This window comes from Salminus brasiliensis, chromosome 4, assembly GCF_030463535.1.
Source record: "Salminus brasiliensis chromosome 4, fSalBra1.hap2, whole genome shotgun sequence".
Classification (NCBI taxonomy): domain Eukaryota; kingdom Metazoa; phylum Chordata; class Actinopteri; order Characiformes; family Bryconidae; genus Salminus; species Salminus brasiliensis.
The window spans coordinates 368,798-381,515 of record NC_132881.1 but is presented as its reverse complement, the minus strand read 5'-3'; the positions used below and the strand labels follow the sequence as shown (position 1 = coordinate 381,515).

The following is a 12,718-nucleotide window of genomic DNA, read 5'->3' as shown; positions in this document are numbered from 1 at the left end:
GCTTTAACTGAACAGTTCTTTATTATAAGAAACTGATAAATATGATAAAGAAGAGTCTTTAAAGACGTCTGAGATTAAAGAGGTCAAGTCTTACTGACCAGAGAAAAACTCACTAGCTAAACTAATCTGACGTTTAATAACTGAACTGCTCCCACTGTGTTTCCAGAGCAGGTACAGTAACCAACACACCTTTTGTTTGATGCATCATCACCATGACAACCGGTCCCCAGCAGATGGGATGCAAGCTGAATCCATCGCATCACCATGGCGACCCTTCTTGCTTCGTCGAAGGCCTCTCAGCAACACATTGCCAAAACACAGGCATAGAAACACACACACACACACACACACACATATACATACATACATACATACACACACACATACATAGGCTGTATGAACACTGAAACTCAAACTTTAATGGTGCTGATGCTGCAGCTGGACATAGTTACCATAGAAACATCATCAACATCATCATCATCAACAACGCACTGTTCCAAACAGTTGTTCTCCAAAAACAGAACAGAAACTCTCACATCCTGCAGAACCTGCAGTTCTCGTGGAGCAGGTACTAATCAAAACAAGTGCCTCAGCATCCGCCTCAGCATCCGCCTCAGCCCGCTGACTAAAATCTTAAAAAAGAAAAGAAATGAACTACATGAGTTTTTAGGGTTTTAATATCGCTAATATTTTTATTTCTTTAGTGTCATCGCTGGGGTTCAGACGCAACAACGGAGAAACGCCCTCAAACACATCAACGCCCTGCTGAGTGTGTGCGGTGGAGAGAGAGAGAGAGAGAGAGAGAGAGAGAGAGAGAGAGAGAGAGAGAGAGAGAGAGAGAGACAGAGAGAGAGAGAGAGAGAGAGAGAGAGAGAGAGAGAGAGAGAGAGAGAGGTCACTGAGAGATCCGCTGTTCAGCTGAGTGTTTCTACAGTAAATGCACTGAATCCACTCATCAAATCTCACCTCATTTCCACATGAAGTAAACACACCCGGAGTGTCAGTAATAAGAACTGTGCTGATTTCTATTCATGTGGAAATAATGTAGAATTATGATACAAATACATTCAATGCAGCCTTTTTTCCAACTGTATTTAAGCTTAAGGTTAATCAATTTTCTATAAGTACTGATCGATCGATATGTATAGAGATAGAGGTTATCAATACTGGAGAAGACTTTTATTGGAGAATCTCTAAAAGAAATGATTCTTTAACGGCTATTTTCTGTCATGAGTTACCAAACAGACACAGCGGGGGGGGGGGTGGGGGGGGGGGGGGTTGGTGTGAAACACTGGGTTCTAGATAACCTTACCCAGTCAGAACCGTTCTACAGTGGAGGTGAACGAAAGCAAGCTCTAAAAGCTCCTCACAGAAAGTTTAGAGAAGATTTGTGGTCTGAAACGTATTAAAATGGTGGAGGGATACATGCTGCAGGGTGTAGTGCGGCTACAGAAAGTAGTCCCTACAGAGAACTGCATTAGTTCAGATTCTCTATTCACTATTTTACCTTCATCATCATCATCATCATCATCATCATCATTCCACATAAAACTCAGAAGACTCGTGTAGCTGCACTAGTGGGTTTGGATAGGAGATAAATTATGGGCTGTATCTGTGTTGTAGTCATGACGACCAACCAGTTTCACACCAAACCCGACTCTGGCTGATCTATTCTCACACACTGAGGAGACTTTTAAAGAAAGGGTGGAGCTCCCCTTTAGGGAAGTTTACCAGTTATTCATTCTATTTGAATGTTTTTTTTTTTTTTAAAGGAAACAGAGAGAAAGAAGAAGATCTCAGCTCCACCACCTCCATCAGGGGACTACTGCAAGCTTGCTGACCTCACTATGCTTAATGACCAACACTGGAACACACAGCAACAAAAAGCCTCAAAATCAACCAACAAACCACTCAAAAGTTCCATCAGCCAATCAGAGAGTCCGTTTCCGCTGACATCATCATCATCATCATGTCTTTAACTTCTTCTCTGAGGGAGGATCCTCCTCCTCCTCCTCCTCCTCGCCGGGCCCCAAACGTGTCCGTTTCTGGCTCTTGGTTCCTGCTGGCGCCGCTCCTGCTCCAGAACATCCTGGAAGAGTTGAGTCTGTAGGGTTCTCACTGTGAGCGCAAGTGCTGCCGTTAGCGTCTGAGCCGCGTGGCGTTATGTCTAATTCCTCCTCATCTCTGCACGCCTCATTTCCATCTTCTTCGCTACTTTTTCCCGCCTCTAGCTCCTCCCCTGGCTCCGCCCTCCAACCCATTCTAGACGCCGCCCTCTCCATGTGACTTGGAGAGGGTGAAAGGCCTCGGATCGTGACTCCTGACCGGTCTGGAGAAAGTGCGGGGCTGGAAATGAGGTCGCGCCCCTTTTCTTTACCCTTGCTTCTGACTGGCCGTCCCTCGTCTCCTGAGGAAGCGGACGATGTTGAAGGGTCATGGATGGAGATTTTGGGGTAACTGCTGTAATCCGTGGCACCTTGCAAGGATTGGGTGGAGTCTGTGGCAGAGAAATGTGAGTGGCGCCTCCGCCTGCCTGCATTGCGCTGCCGCATGCTGCTTCGGCGCAGCTCCGCCTCCTCTCCCTCGCTGCTGGAGGAGGAGCTGGAGGAGGAGGAGCTGGGGGAGGAGCTTGAAGTGGAGCCGTGACCCACAGAGGAGGCATGGCTGGACAGACTGGAGACTTGCTCACGCGGGCTGGGTGAACGTGGGCGGGGCATGGGGTCCAGCCAAAATCCACTGGAGTCTGAGTCCTCATTGACGAGGTCCAATAGGAAAGCAGATGCACGTGGCCCTGTCCCCCTCCTTCTCTGCGAGCTCCGCCCATCCGGGTCCAGCTGCTCACTGCCTGACGCGTCGGGCCCGGCCAGAGAGGACGAGGATGAGGAGGAGTGGTCAGAGTCGCTATGGCGACCGCTAGCCACGTTAGCCTGAGGTCCGGGAGTGGTAGTGCCTCCGTCTCGGCCGGAGCGCGTGGAACGGCGCCCCCTGGCGTGAAGTTGCAATATGGCGCCCTCACTCAGGTCGCTGTCCGAGTCGGAGCTCCAGCCCTCGATCTCCCGGCGGACGAGAGAGTCGAAAAAGGCCATCATCCGCGGGTCCTCCTGCATGGACTGGCTGACGTAGTCATGGGAGAGGCCGCTGCCGCTGTTCAGGACCAGGCTGATGTACTCCTCGTGTGTGTAGAGGGAACGGGATTTATCCTCAACACGACCTTCCAGATCACCAACGCTGTCCGGCTGCTGGTACGGACTCCACACCTGCCGGCACAGCACCACCAGTCAAACCACAGACTAACCAACTAAACCCAGAGTTACAGAAGCTGCAGCTGAGTTCAGCTCTGACCTGGTTTTATTAGATTACTCATGTTCACGTGGAATAAAGCTGTCTGCGAGTGAGGGTCTGAGCGAGGGCTATGTGAGGGTCTGAGCGAGGGCTATGTGAGGGTCTGAGCGAGGGCTATGTGAGGGTCTGAGCGAGGGCTACGTGAGGGTCTGAGCGAGGGCTATGTGAGGGTCTGAGCGAGGGCTATGTGAGGGTCTAAACGAGGGCTATGTGAGGGTCTGAACGAGGGCTATGTGAGGGTCTGAGCGAGGGCTATGTGAGGGTCTGAGCGAGGGCTATGTGAGGGTCTGAGCGAGGGCTATGTGAGGGTCTGAGCGAGGGCTATGTGAGGGTCTGAGCGAGGGCTATGTGAGGGCTGTAAAGGTCCCTCAAATATGTTAAAGGCCTCCCTCAGGGCAGAGTTGACTGTGTTCTGGCATCTGAAGCCAAAAACCATTAAAGCACAAGACTGAACTCAAGCACAGACTTGAATGCACACACACATACACACACGCACGCACACACACGCGCACACACACACACATACGCGCACACACACACACATACGCGCACACACACACACATACGCGCACACACACACACACACGCGCACACACACACACACACGCGCACACACACACACACACACACACAGGTGAGATGAGCAGCTCTGACCTTGATGACCTTCTCGACCCCGGAGGAGCAGATCATGTAGGTGTGCGGATTAAAGCGGACCTGATTCACGATTGAGCGATGACCCTTCAGGACCATGAACGCCCCGTTCACCACACGACCCGGACCACCTGGGGGGGTGTAGATAATTCACAGCACGGCTCTAATTATTACATTACAGTTATTAACTAATAATTAAATATGAGAGGAATGTGATTCATTAGAATATTTCAATTAGTTCAAATGTTTATTTAAATGATTAAAAGAAAACATTCAAATAAAATGTTTACTGAAACGTGTTTGAATCATATCAACATTAACATTATTAATATTACAGTATAACACCTTCCTGCATTAGAAAACTAGCATTACCTGCTTCTGGGTCTTTGGGGATTTTCCACATGTAGAGATTAAAATCATCTGATCCAGACAGGATATACTGAAACACAACAATATTAAAATTAAAAACAAATTTAAACCCAACAGAAGAATAAAAGCAGTTTTGTGTGAGAACTGTATATATTTTGCTCCTGGGCTCCCCCTACAATCAGGGAGTGTAATTCACTGTAAAGCCCCCCCCCTTAATGGTCAGCTGTACACATGCATTTCTGGACAGTGTGAGAGCTGCAGAGGCTGGAGCAGCATGTGGGTGGAGGTGGTAGAGTAACACTACAGGATTTTACACTAATATGACTCTATGGGTTCTGCAGCGTTACACAGCAGTTCTGGAGAGAGGTTCTCCTCCTGCAGCTCCACCACCAAACCTCCATAGTGCAGTAGCAGCAGCAGCGCTCCGGCCCGGAGTGGGAATGACGGAGACGTCCTTCTCCCTGTTCCAGTCAGTGAAGCATCAGCATGATCCTGAAGCTGCTGTGTAAGTGAGCGGGGTAACTCTAATAAACCCAGTGATGCTGGGTCAGTTTACCCCAGCGTGAGTTCTGTTAGTTACTGACCCGAAGCCGGACTGTTTAATTTATGCGGTAATTCACTTTTCTTACTGAAATGAGCTACAGTCCAGCAGTCTGGAGATACCTGCTGAGTAACAGCAGTTACACTGGAGCAGTTGGTTCAGTGGATCTGTGTTCAAAAAACATTTAGAAATGCTAAAACTGGGTGTCCAGAAACTTTTGTCCGGTCAGTGTTTGGCACCCAGTTCTAAACGGCAGCTTCAGAGAATAAATCCTCAGACATAACACACACCCCTTCCAGACAGGAATCCACCGTCCTGATCAGCAGCAGATAAAACACGCCTGTACAGGCGCCACACACACACACACACACACACACACACACACACACACACACACACACACACACACACACACACACACACACCCACCCTGTGGCATGTAATAAACACATCTCTTCCACTGGCCCACTAAAGCCCCAGTTCAGTGCTAACCATGTAGCTAACCTGTAATCTAAGCTTCTATCCCAAACTGCAGCACTGGAGCTTCAAAGCTAATGTAGCTAACAACTAATAAAAGCTTACACTCCACCAATTAGCATCGGCAGGCTGCATCATTTAAGGTGGAACAGCTTTAGCTTTAATGGGTCAGGCTTGTGATAATATAGGTGTGCAGTTAGCACAATGCTAATTATGCTAATGCTTAAGCACTTAGCTGTATTAGCCTCACAGCTCAAGAGTAAATAAAAGTAAAAGGTGCACGTATGTGTCACTGTACAGCGAAATGGGTCCTCCGCATTTAACCCATCTGGTAGTGAACACACACTCACACACACACACACACACACACACACACACACACACACACACACACACACACACACGTGTGTTAGGGGCAGTGAGTACACACACACACCCAGAGCGATGGGCAGCCGGGGAGCAGAGAGGGTAAAGGGTCTTGCTCAAGGGCCCAACAGTGGCAGTTTGCCGAGCCTGGGAATCGAACCCACAACCCTGTTATCAATATCCTGGCGCTCCGATATCCTAACCGCTGAGCCACCACTGCCCCTATTGGGGTATAAGCTTTAATCACCTGTAAGCTACATTAGCCGTGTAGCTGCAATGCTAACTGGTGGGGTATTAGCTTCCATCACATGCCTTTCAGGTAATGGTGGGAGGCCGCATTTAAGTTTTTTCCAAACTATCGCACAGTGTCTGCGCCGGCAGCGGTCTCGAGCAGCTCTATATAAGGCAGTGCAGTGGGCGGCGGATGGTGACGGTGGCGGTTAGCGCTGGCTGGGTTTTGAGGGGAGCGCGAGAGGAATGGGCTCTGTAACATCTCCCGAATGCAAACAAACCTCAGCAGCACTAACAATGACATCACACACGTCCAGCAGCCCGAGTGCCCAGGCTGCACTCACAGCTGCTTCACCAGATTAGCCGGGCAGCTGTCTAAACGCTGGCTCTGACATCAGGAGGTCACGGGTTTGAGTCCCGTTCCCGTTCCCATACCTGTCCTCTCTCTTTCTGGGTGGGCAGGATGTCCCTTCATCTTGCCCCCCCATTACTGAACAATGGCTGAATGATAATGTGTGTGTGTGTCACCTGGTCTCTGTCGCCGGCGAAGCAGCAGCTCTTCATGGTGCAGGAGTTGAAGTATCCCTGGTTGTCGAACTGGAAGCTGGGCAGGCGTGAGTGCAGCTCGTACAGGACGGGGGGGAGGCGGCGGCGCAGAGCGAGCAGCTGAGTCCCCGCACTGTTAAACCTCACACTCATCGCACTCTGCAGCGACAAACTGCCCCCGTAACGCAGCAGAGAACTACACACACACACACACACACACACACACACACACACACACACACACACACACACACACACACACACACAGGTAAATAGAGGGTCACTCATTCACACAGTTTAGCCTGAACTAAGAGTGAGAACTGCTGCTCTGCTGCCACCTGCAGGACACAGACTGCACACCCTCAGACCATCTTACAGGGAAGATTATATACACTACATGTCCAAAAGTATTCAGACAGTTCTTCTAATGAGCTGCTTGTATAATGATTGTAAAGACACTGGTCAGTGTGATGATGATGATGATGATGATATCTGACCTGCGAGGTTTTCGGATGTCCCACAGACCGACTCCCTCCTTGGAGTTGGCGGTGGCCAGCAGGCGAGGCTCTACAGGGTTAAACATGACGCTGTGGAATGCGGAAGGATAATTCGCCAGGCAGAACGGTTCTGTAACACAGCAGCACATAGAACGCTTAGAGAACCCAGAGGGCATGACCCTCAGTAACCTCCATACAGAGGTGGAGTGTGTGTGTGTGTGTGTGTGTGTGTGTGTGTGTGTGTGTGTGTGTGTGAGAGTGTGTGTGTGTGTGTGTGTGTGTGTACCTCCATGTGGTGGTTCGCGTGTGTCCCAGATCAGAACCCGTCCGTCATCAGAGGAGCTGGCGAACACGTTATCATTAACCGGACTAACTGACAGTCCATAAACAGCGTCGTCATGGAGAAACACGTTCAGCGTCTCACCACGTTCCACATCATGCAGGATCACCTGCTCATCATTACCTGCAAACACACACACACACACACACACACACACACACACACACAAACAGAGCTTAAACAACCTACTCCAGCGTCTTTTCCTTATTATGCAACCATGTAGCAACATCCTATCAACCACCTGGGACACAACAGAATTTGCTTAGCAACAGCATAACCACGACTTGGAACACCATCATTGCAACCATCTAACATATGGTAGCAACTGATTAGCAACATAGCAACCACGTAAAACAGCACAGAAGCTGGCTAGTAACAGCATAGCAACCACCTGGAATTCCTTAGCAACTGCAAAACAACCACTTGGGATACCACAGCAACTGCTTAGCAGCATAGCAACAATTTTGAACAGCATGGGAGCCACCCAGGATTCCCTACCAACCAATGAGCAACAGGCCAACAACCACCTGGTATACCATAGCAACTGCTTAGCAACAAAGTATCCACTTTGAACAGCTTAGGAGCTGCCTAACAACCACCTGGTATACCATAGCAACCATACAGCAACCGTCTGGCAAAATCTTGTGTTTAAAGTGATAAATACTGTGTGTTTAGAATCCTAATCCTCGTTATTACTGAGTACTGCTCCCCTCACACTCGGACACTTATCACCATAGCGATGATCATCCCATCAGCTGCTGTCCCTCACCTCCAGAGAAGACGCGAGTGTTGGTGCTGTCGAACGCCAGGCAGAAGATGTTGGACAGGTGCTCCCCTTTCAGTTTAACCGGTTTGGCCCGGGAGTGGATGGCCTTCTCCATGTGCCACAGCAACACCCGCCGGTCATCTCCCCCTAAAACACAGCGGGACAGAGAGGAGGGTTACTGACCACACACACAAACATACACCTGTCCAAAAGTATGTGGACACCTTCTTCTTCTGAAATGAAGGGTATGAGCCTGGAACGTGTCCTGCTGCACTGCAGTAACAGCCTTTACTCTTCTAGGAAGGCATTACAGTAGAACCTGGAACATTGCTGTGAGGGGGATTTGATTGCATTCAACCAGTGAGCGTAGACCATCGGTGAGGTCAGGTTCTGATGTTGGGTGATTGTTCAGTCACTGCAACTCATCCCAAAAGAATTGCTGGGGGGGGTCCTACCCCTCAAGCCCTCATGGTGACCCTCATGGTTACACATTTATACAGATTTCTGGCTTTCAGAATGGTAAACTGCCTCCAGTGCCTGTCAGCCAGCGTCTCTCTGACAGTGTGAGGCTAAATATACTCAGTAGAGTAAACATCAGCAGTTCCTAAGAGACTGACTAATCCCGGAGTGGATCCACTGCGCGCTCGCTGGCTATAATTACACTCCGGACTCATCACAGCGTCTCGCCGAACCGCCCAGAAACAGACCCTGTTCTTCATTCAGCGCAAACAATCACCCCAACACAGCCAGACCCCAACACAGCGGAGCGGCCGAGACTCCACCTGACGTCTGCACCTGTAGCTTAGTGCAGCTATGGGGTTCTAGCCATGATGCTGATGTAGCTGACAAGTACTGCTTAGTAAGCTTACACCCCACCAGCAAGCACTGGAGCCAAGTCTAATGCAGCACACTAGTTACAGGGCCTACATTACCCCTGTATTTTAATGAGCTCGGTTCTGATTGGCTGAGCAGTAGGCTAAATGGATGGGGCTCTCCTGCTATAGAACCAATGGGTGGGGCTTAATTGTAATAAGATGAATGGGTGGTGCTAAACTGTGACAGGTGTTGGGGAGGGGCTAAACTATGACAGGTGTTGGGGAGGGACTAAGCTGCTGCAGGCTGAATGGGCGGGGCTAAGCTGCTGTAGGCTGAATGGGCGGGGCTAATCAGGCTTGTTTGTGTGTGCATGGGCCGGATGGGCCTTCACCTCAGGAGGGCGAGGGAGGCTCAGCTCTGCAGCTCTGCAGTAATGCACAGCGGGTTTAACTGCACCTCTAATCTGCAGGAATATGGGAGTTCCTGAAGAGCCTAAATTTAGCAGTAAGCTGTAGATTAGAGAGCGGCGCGCCGCTGCTGCTCTGGAGGAGGAATCTGCAGCTCAAATCACACTCATCTGTTTCTCCACTAACTTCAACAACAGTGCTCATCCAATAAACCCCAATAAAGCTGCTGGAGCTGCGTTAATCTGAACCACCCGGCTCGAACACGACACACACTCTAAACCTGCTACTGCACACACACCACACACCGAGCCAAACAGCTGCGCTTCATACCCTCTGCAATTAGAATCACACTATTTGCATAATGGAGGCAAAGGTTTGCTTGAGAAAACAGTGCAGCAGCAATCAGTCGGTCCCGTACGGGAGCTATCCTGCTCCTGAAACTACTGGATGGAGCTCCTCCACCATCACTCCAGAGAACACAGTTCCTCCACTGCTCCACAGCTCCTCAATGCTGGGGGGCTTTATACCCCTCTAGCCCACGCCTGGCATTAGGCAGCATGGAGCCAATAGGGTCATGATGTTGATCTGCTCCAGAGAGTCCTATTCTATTGGCAGTACTTCTTCTCTACAGGGACTAGACAAGCTGTGTGTGCATTTGCACATCTGTGTCAGCAGTGCCATTTTATGGGCATCTCTATGCGGTGCGAGCCGGACGCTAAACAGAACCACCGATTAGTCATCACCACCCAGGACCTTCATCTGACTGTAACTGGTCCTACTCCCCATCCGAGACCCCCTCTTCACTGTAATTGGTCCAAATTCACTCCCTAAGCCCTCCCCCTGACTCAGATTTCTCCTACTCATCTCCCGCCCATCACTGCTACTGGTGCTAATCCCCCCGACTGGGACTGTGACAAATCCTCATCACCACCTGTGGCCTCCACTCAGCCATTTGTCCTAATCACCCCCTGAGACCTCCCCTCGACTCGGACTGGTCCTAATCACCCCCTGAGACCTCCCCTCGACTCGGACTGGTCCTAGTCACCCCCTGAGACCTCCCCTCGACTCGGACTGGTCCTAATCACCCCCTGAGACCTCCCCTCGACTCGGACTGGTCCTAGTCACCCCCTGAGACCTCCCCTCGACTCGGACTGGTCCTAGTCACCCCCTGAGACCTCCCCTCGACTCGGACTGGTCCTAGTCACCCCCTGAGACCTCCCCTCGACTCAGACTGGTCCTAGTCACCCCCTGAGACCTCCCCTCGACTCGGACTGGTCCTAGTCACCCCCTGAGACCTCCCCTCGACTCGGACTGGTCCTAGTCACCCCCTGAGACCTCCCCTCGACTCGGACTGGTCCTAGTCACCCCCTGAGACCTCCCCTCGACTCGGACTGGTCCTAATCACCCCCTGAGACCTCCCCTCGACTCGGACTGGTCCTAGTCACCCCCTGAGACCTCCCCTCGACTCGGACTGGTCCTAGTCACCCCCTGAGACCTCCCCTCGACTCGGACTGGTCCTAGTCACCCCCTGAGACCTCCCCTCGACTCAGACTGGTCCTAGTCACCCCCTGAGACCTCCCCTCGACTCGGACTGGTCCTAGTCACCCCCTGAGACCTCCCCTCGACTCGGACTGGTCCTAGTCACCCCCTGAGACCTCCCGCTTGTTGTGACTGGTCGGAATGACCGAGACCCACCTCTGAATGTGATTGGTCCTGATCACATGACTTCCTAACGTGATGAAAGTCATACAGTGTAAACCTGCCCTGACTGTGTGCAGAGTGCAGCCTGCCCCCTGGTGGCAGGTGAGTAGTAGACTAGCTATGAAACAATAAATTTTAATTATTATTAAAATTTAACCCCGCCCCCTTCTTACCGGACACCAGCCACTGCCCGCCGTTGTTGGAGAACTCGATGGCGTTCACACAGCCGTAGTGACCCAGGATGTCCGTCCTGTACAGGCTGCTGCAGCCGTCCAGCCTGCGGCGCTGAAACTCCGCCTTCAGCAGCTCACAGCCAATCAGACTGCGCCGCTGCAGGAAGCCCACAGAGCACCGCATTCCACAGCCACGCACCGCACGCATCATACACACACACACACAAATAACCACACACACACTCAGATCATACCACTGCCATACACAACACACATCATACACACACCCACAGGAACATACACATCACACACACTCAGATGAGACACACACACACACACACACACTCAGATCATCTCACAGGCATGAACTGCACACAGCACTCACATACACAGTTTTACACACACACACACACACACACACTAGCAAACACAATCTAAACACACAGTCATTCTACACACACGAGCAGAGGCATACACACAAACAGCCCCACTATATATACACACACTTACACACACACACACACACACACACACACACACACACACTTATACACACAGTCCCACTGTACTACATAACACACTCACACACTCTCGCGCAGTTCCGCTACATGCGCACACACACTCTTACACACAGTTATTCACCCCTCATTACCACTCTCCTGTATACACACACACACACACACACACACACTCTCTCCTACACTCTCTTTATGCGCGTGTGTTTATTCGGTGCTGAAGCCGCACTCCGCCATCGCTTCCTGCTCGCGCACGCTCTGCGCACCGTGATGGCGTCAGCGGCCCAGCTGACGCGCTGACGTAATGCGCGTCACACGCACCGATGACAAAAAAAGGTAAAGAGTAACATGACATTAATATCCAGTATGAAGCTCTAATAGCATTAATATCCAGTATGAAGCTCTAATAGCATTAATATCCAGTATGAAGCTCTAATAACATTAATATCCAGTATGAAGCTTTAATAACATTAATATCCAGTATGAAGCTCTAATAGCATTAATATCCAGTATGAAGCTCTAATAACATTAATATCCAGTATGAAGTTCTAATAACATTAATATCCAGTATGAAGCTTTAATAACATTAATATCCAGTATGAAGCTCTAATAGCATTAATATCCAGTATGAAGCTTTAATAACATTAATATCCAGTATGAAGTTCTAATAGCATTAATATCCAGTATGAAGCTCTAATAACATTAATATCCAGTATGAAGCTCTAATAGCATTAATATCCAGTATGAAGCTCTAATAGCATTAATATCCAGTATGAAGCTCTAATAACATTAATATCCAGTATGAAGCTTTAATAACATTAATATCCAGTATGAAGCTCTAATAGCATTAATATCCAGTATGAAGCTCTAATAGCATTAATATCCAGTATGAAGCTTTAATAACATTAATATCCAGTATGAAGCTCTAATATCATTAATATCCAGTATGAAGCTCTAATAGCATTAATATCCAGTATGAA

General features: G+C 49.7%; 1 protein-coding gene across 1 annotated transcript; it reads right to left on the bottom strand.

Moving 5' to 3' along the window:
• Positions 1 to 399: 399 nt before the first annotated feature.
• Positions 400 to 12,074, bottom strand: dcaf5 (ddb1 and cul4 associated factor 5). Its single transcript, XM_072677234.1, has 8 exons — positions 11,224 to 12,074; positions 8,130 to 8,273; positions 7,307 to 7,483; positions 7,021 to 7,150; positions 6,506 to 6,719; positions 4,366 to 4,432; positions 3,997 to 4,124; positions 400 to 3,257 (listed from the first exon to the last, which is right to left on the bottom strand). Exons 1-8 carry the CDS (start codon positions 11,432 to 11,434, stop codon positions 1,968 to 1,970), a joined length of 2,361 nt encoding a protein of 786 aa, XP_072533335.1. The 5' UTR covers positions 11,435 to 12,074; the 3' UTR covers positions 400 to 1,967.
• Between the last annotated feature and the right edge of the window lie 644 nt (positions 12,075 to 12,718).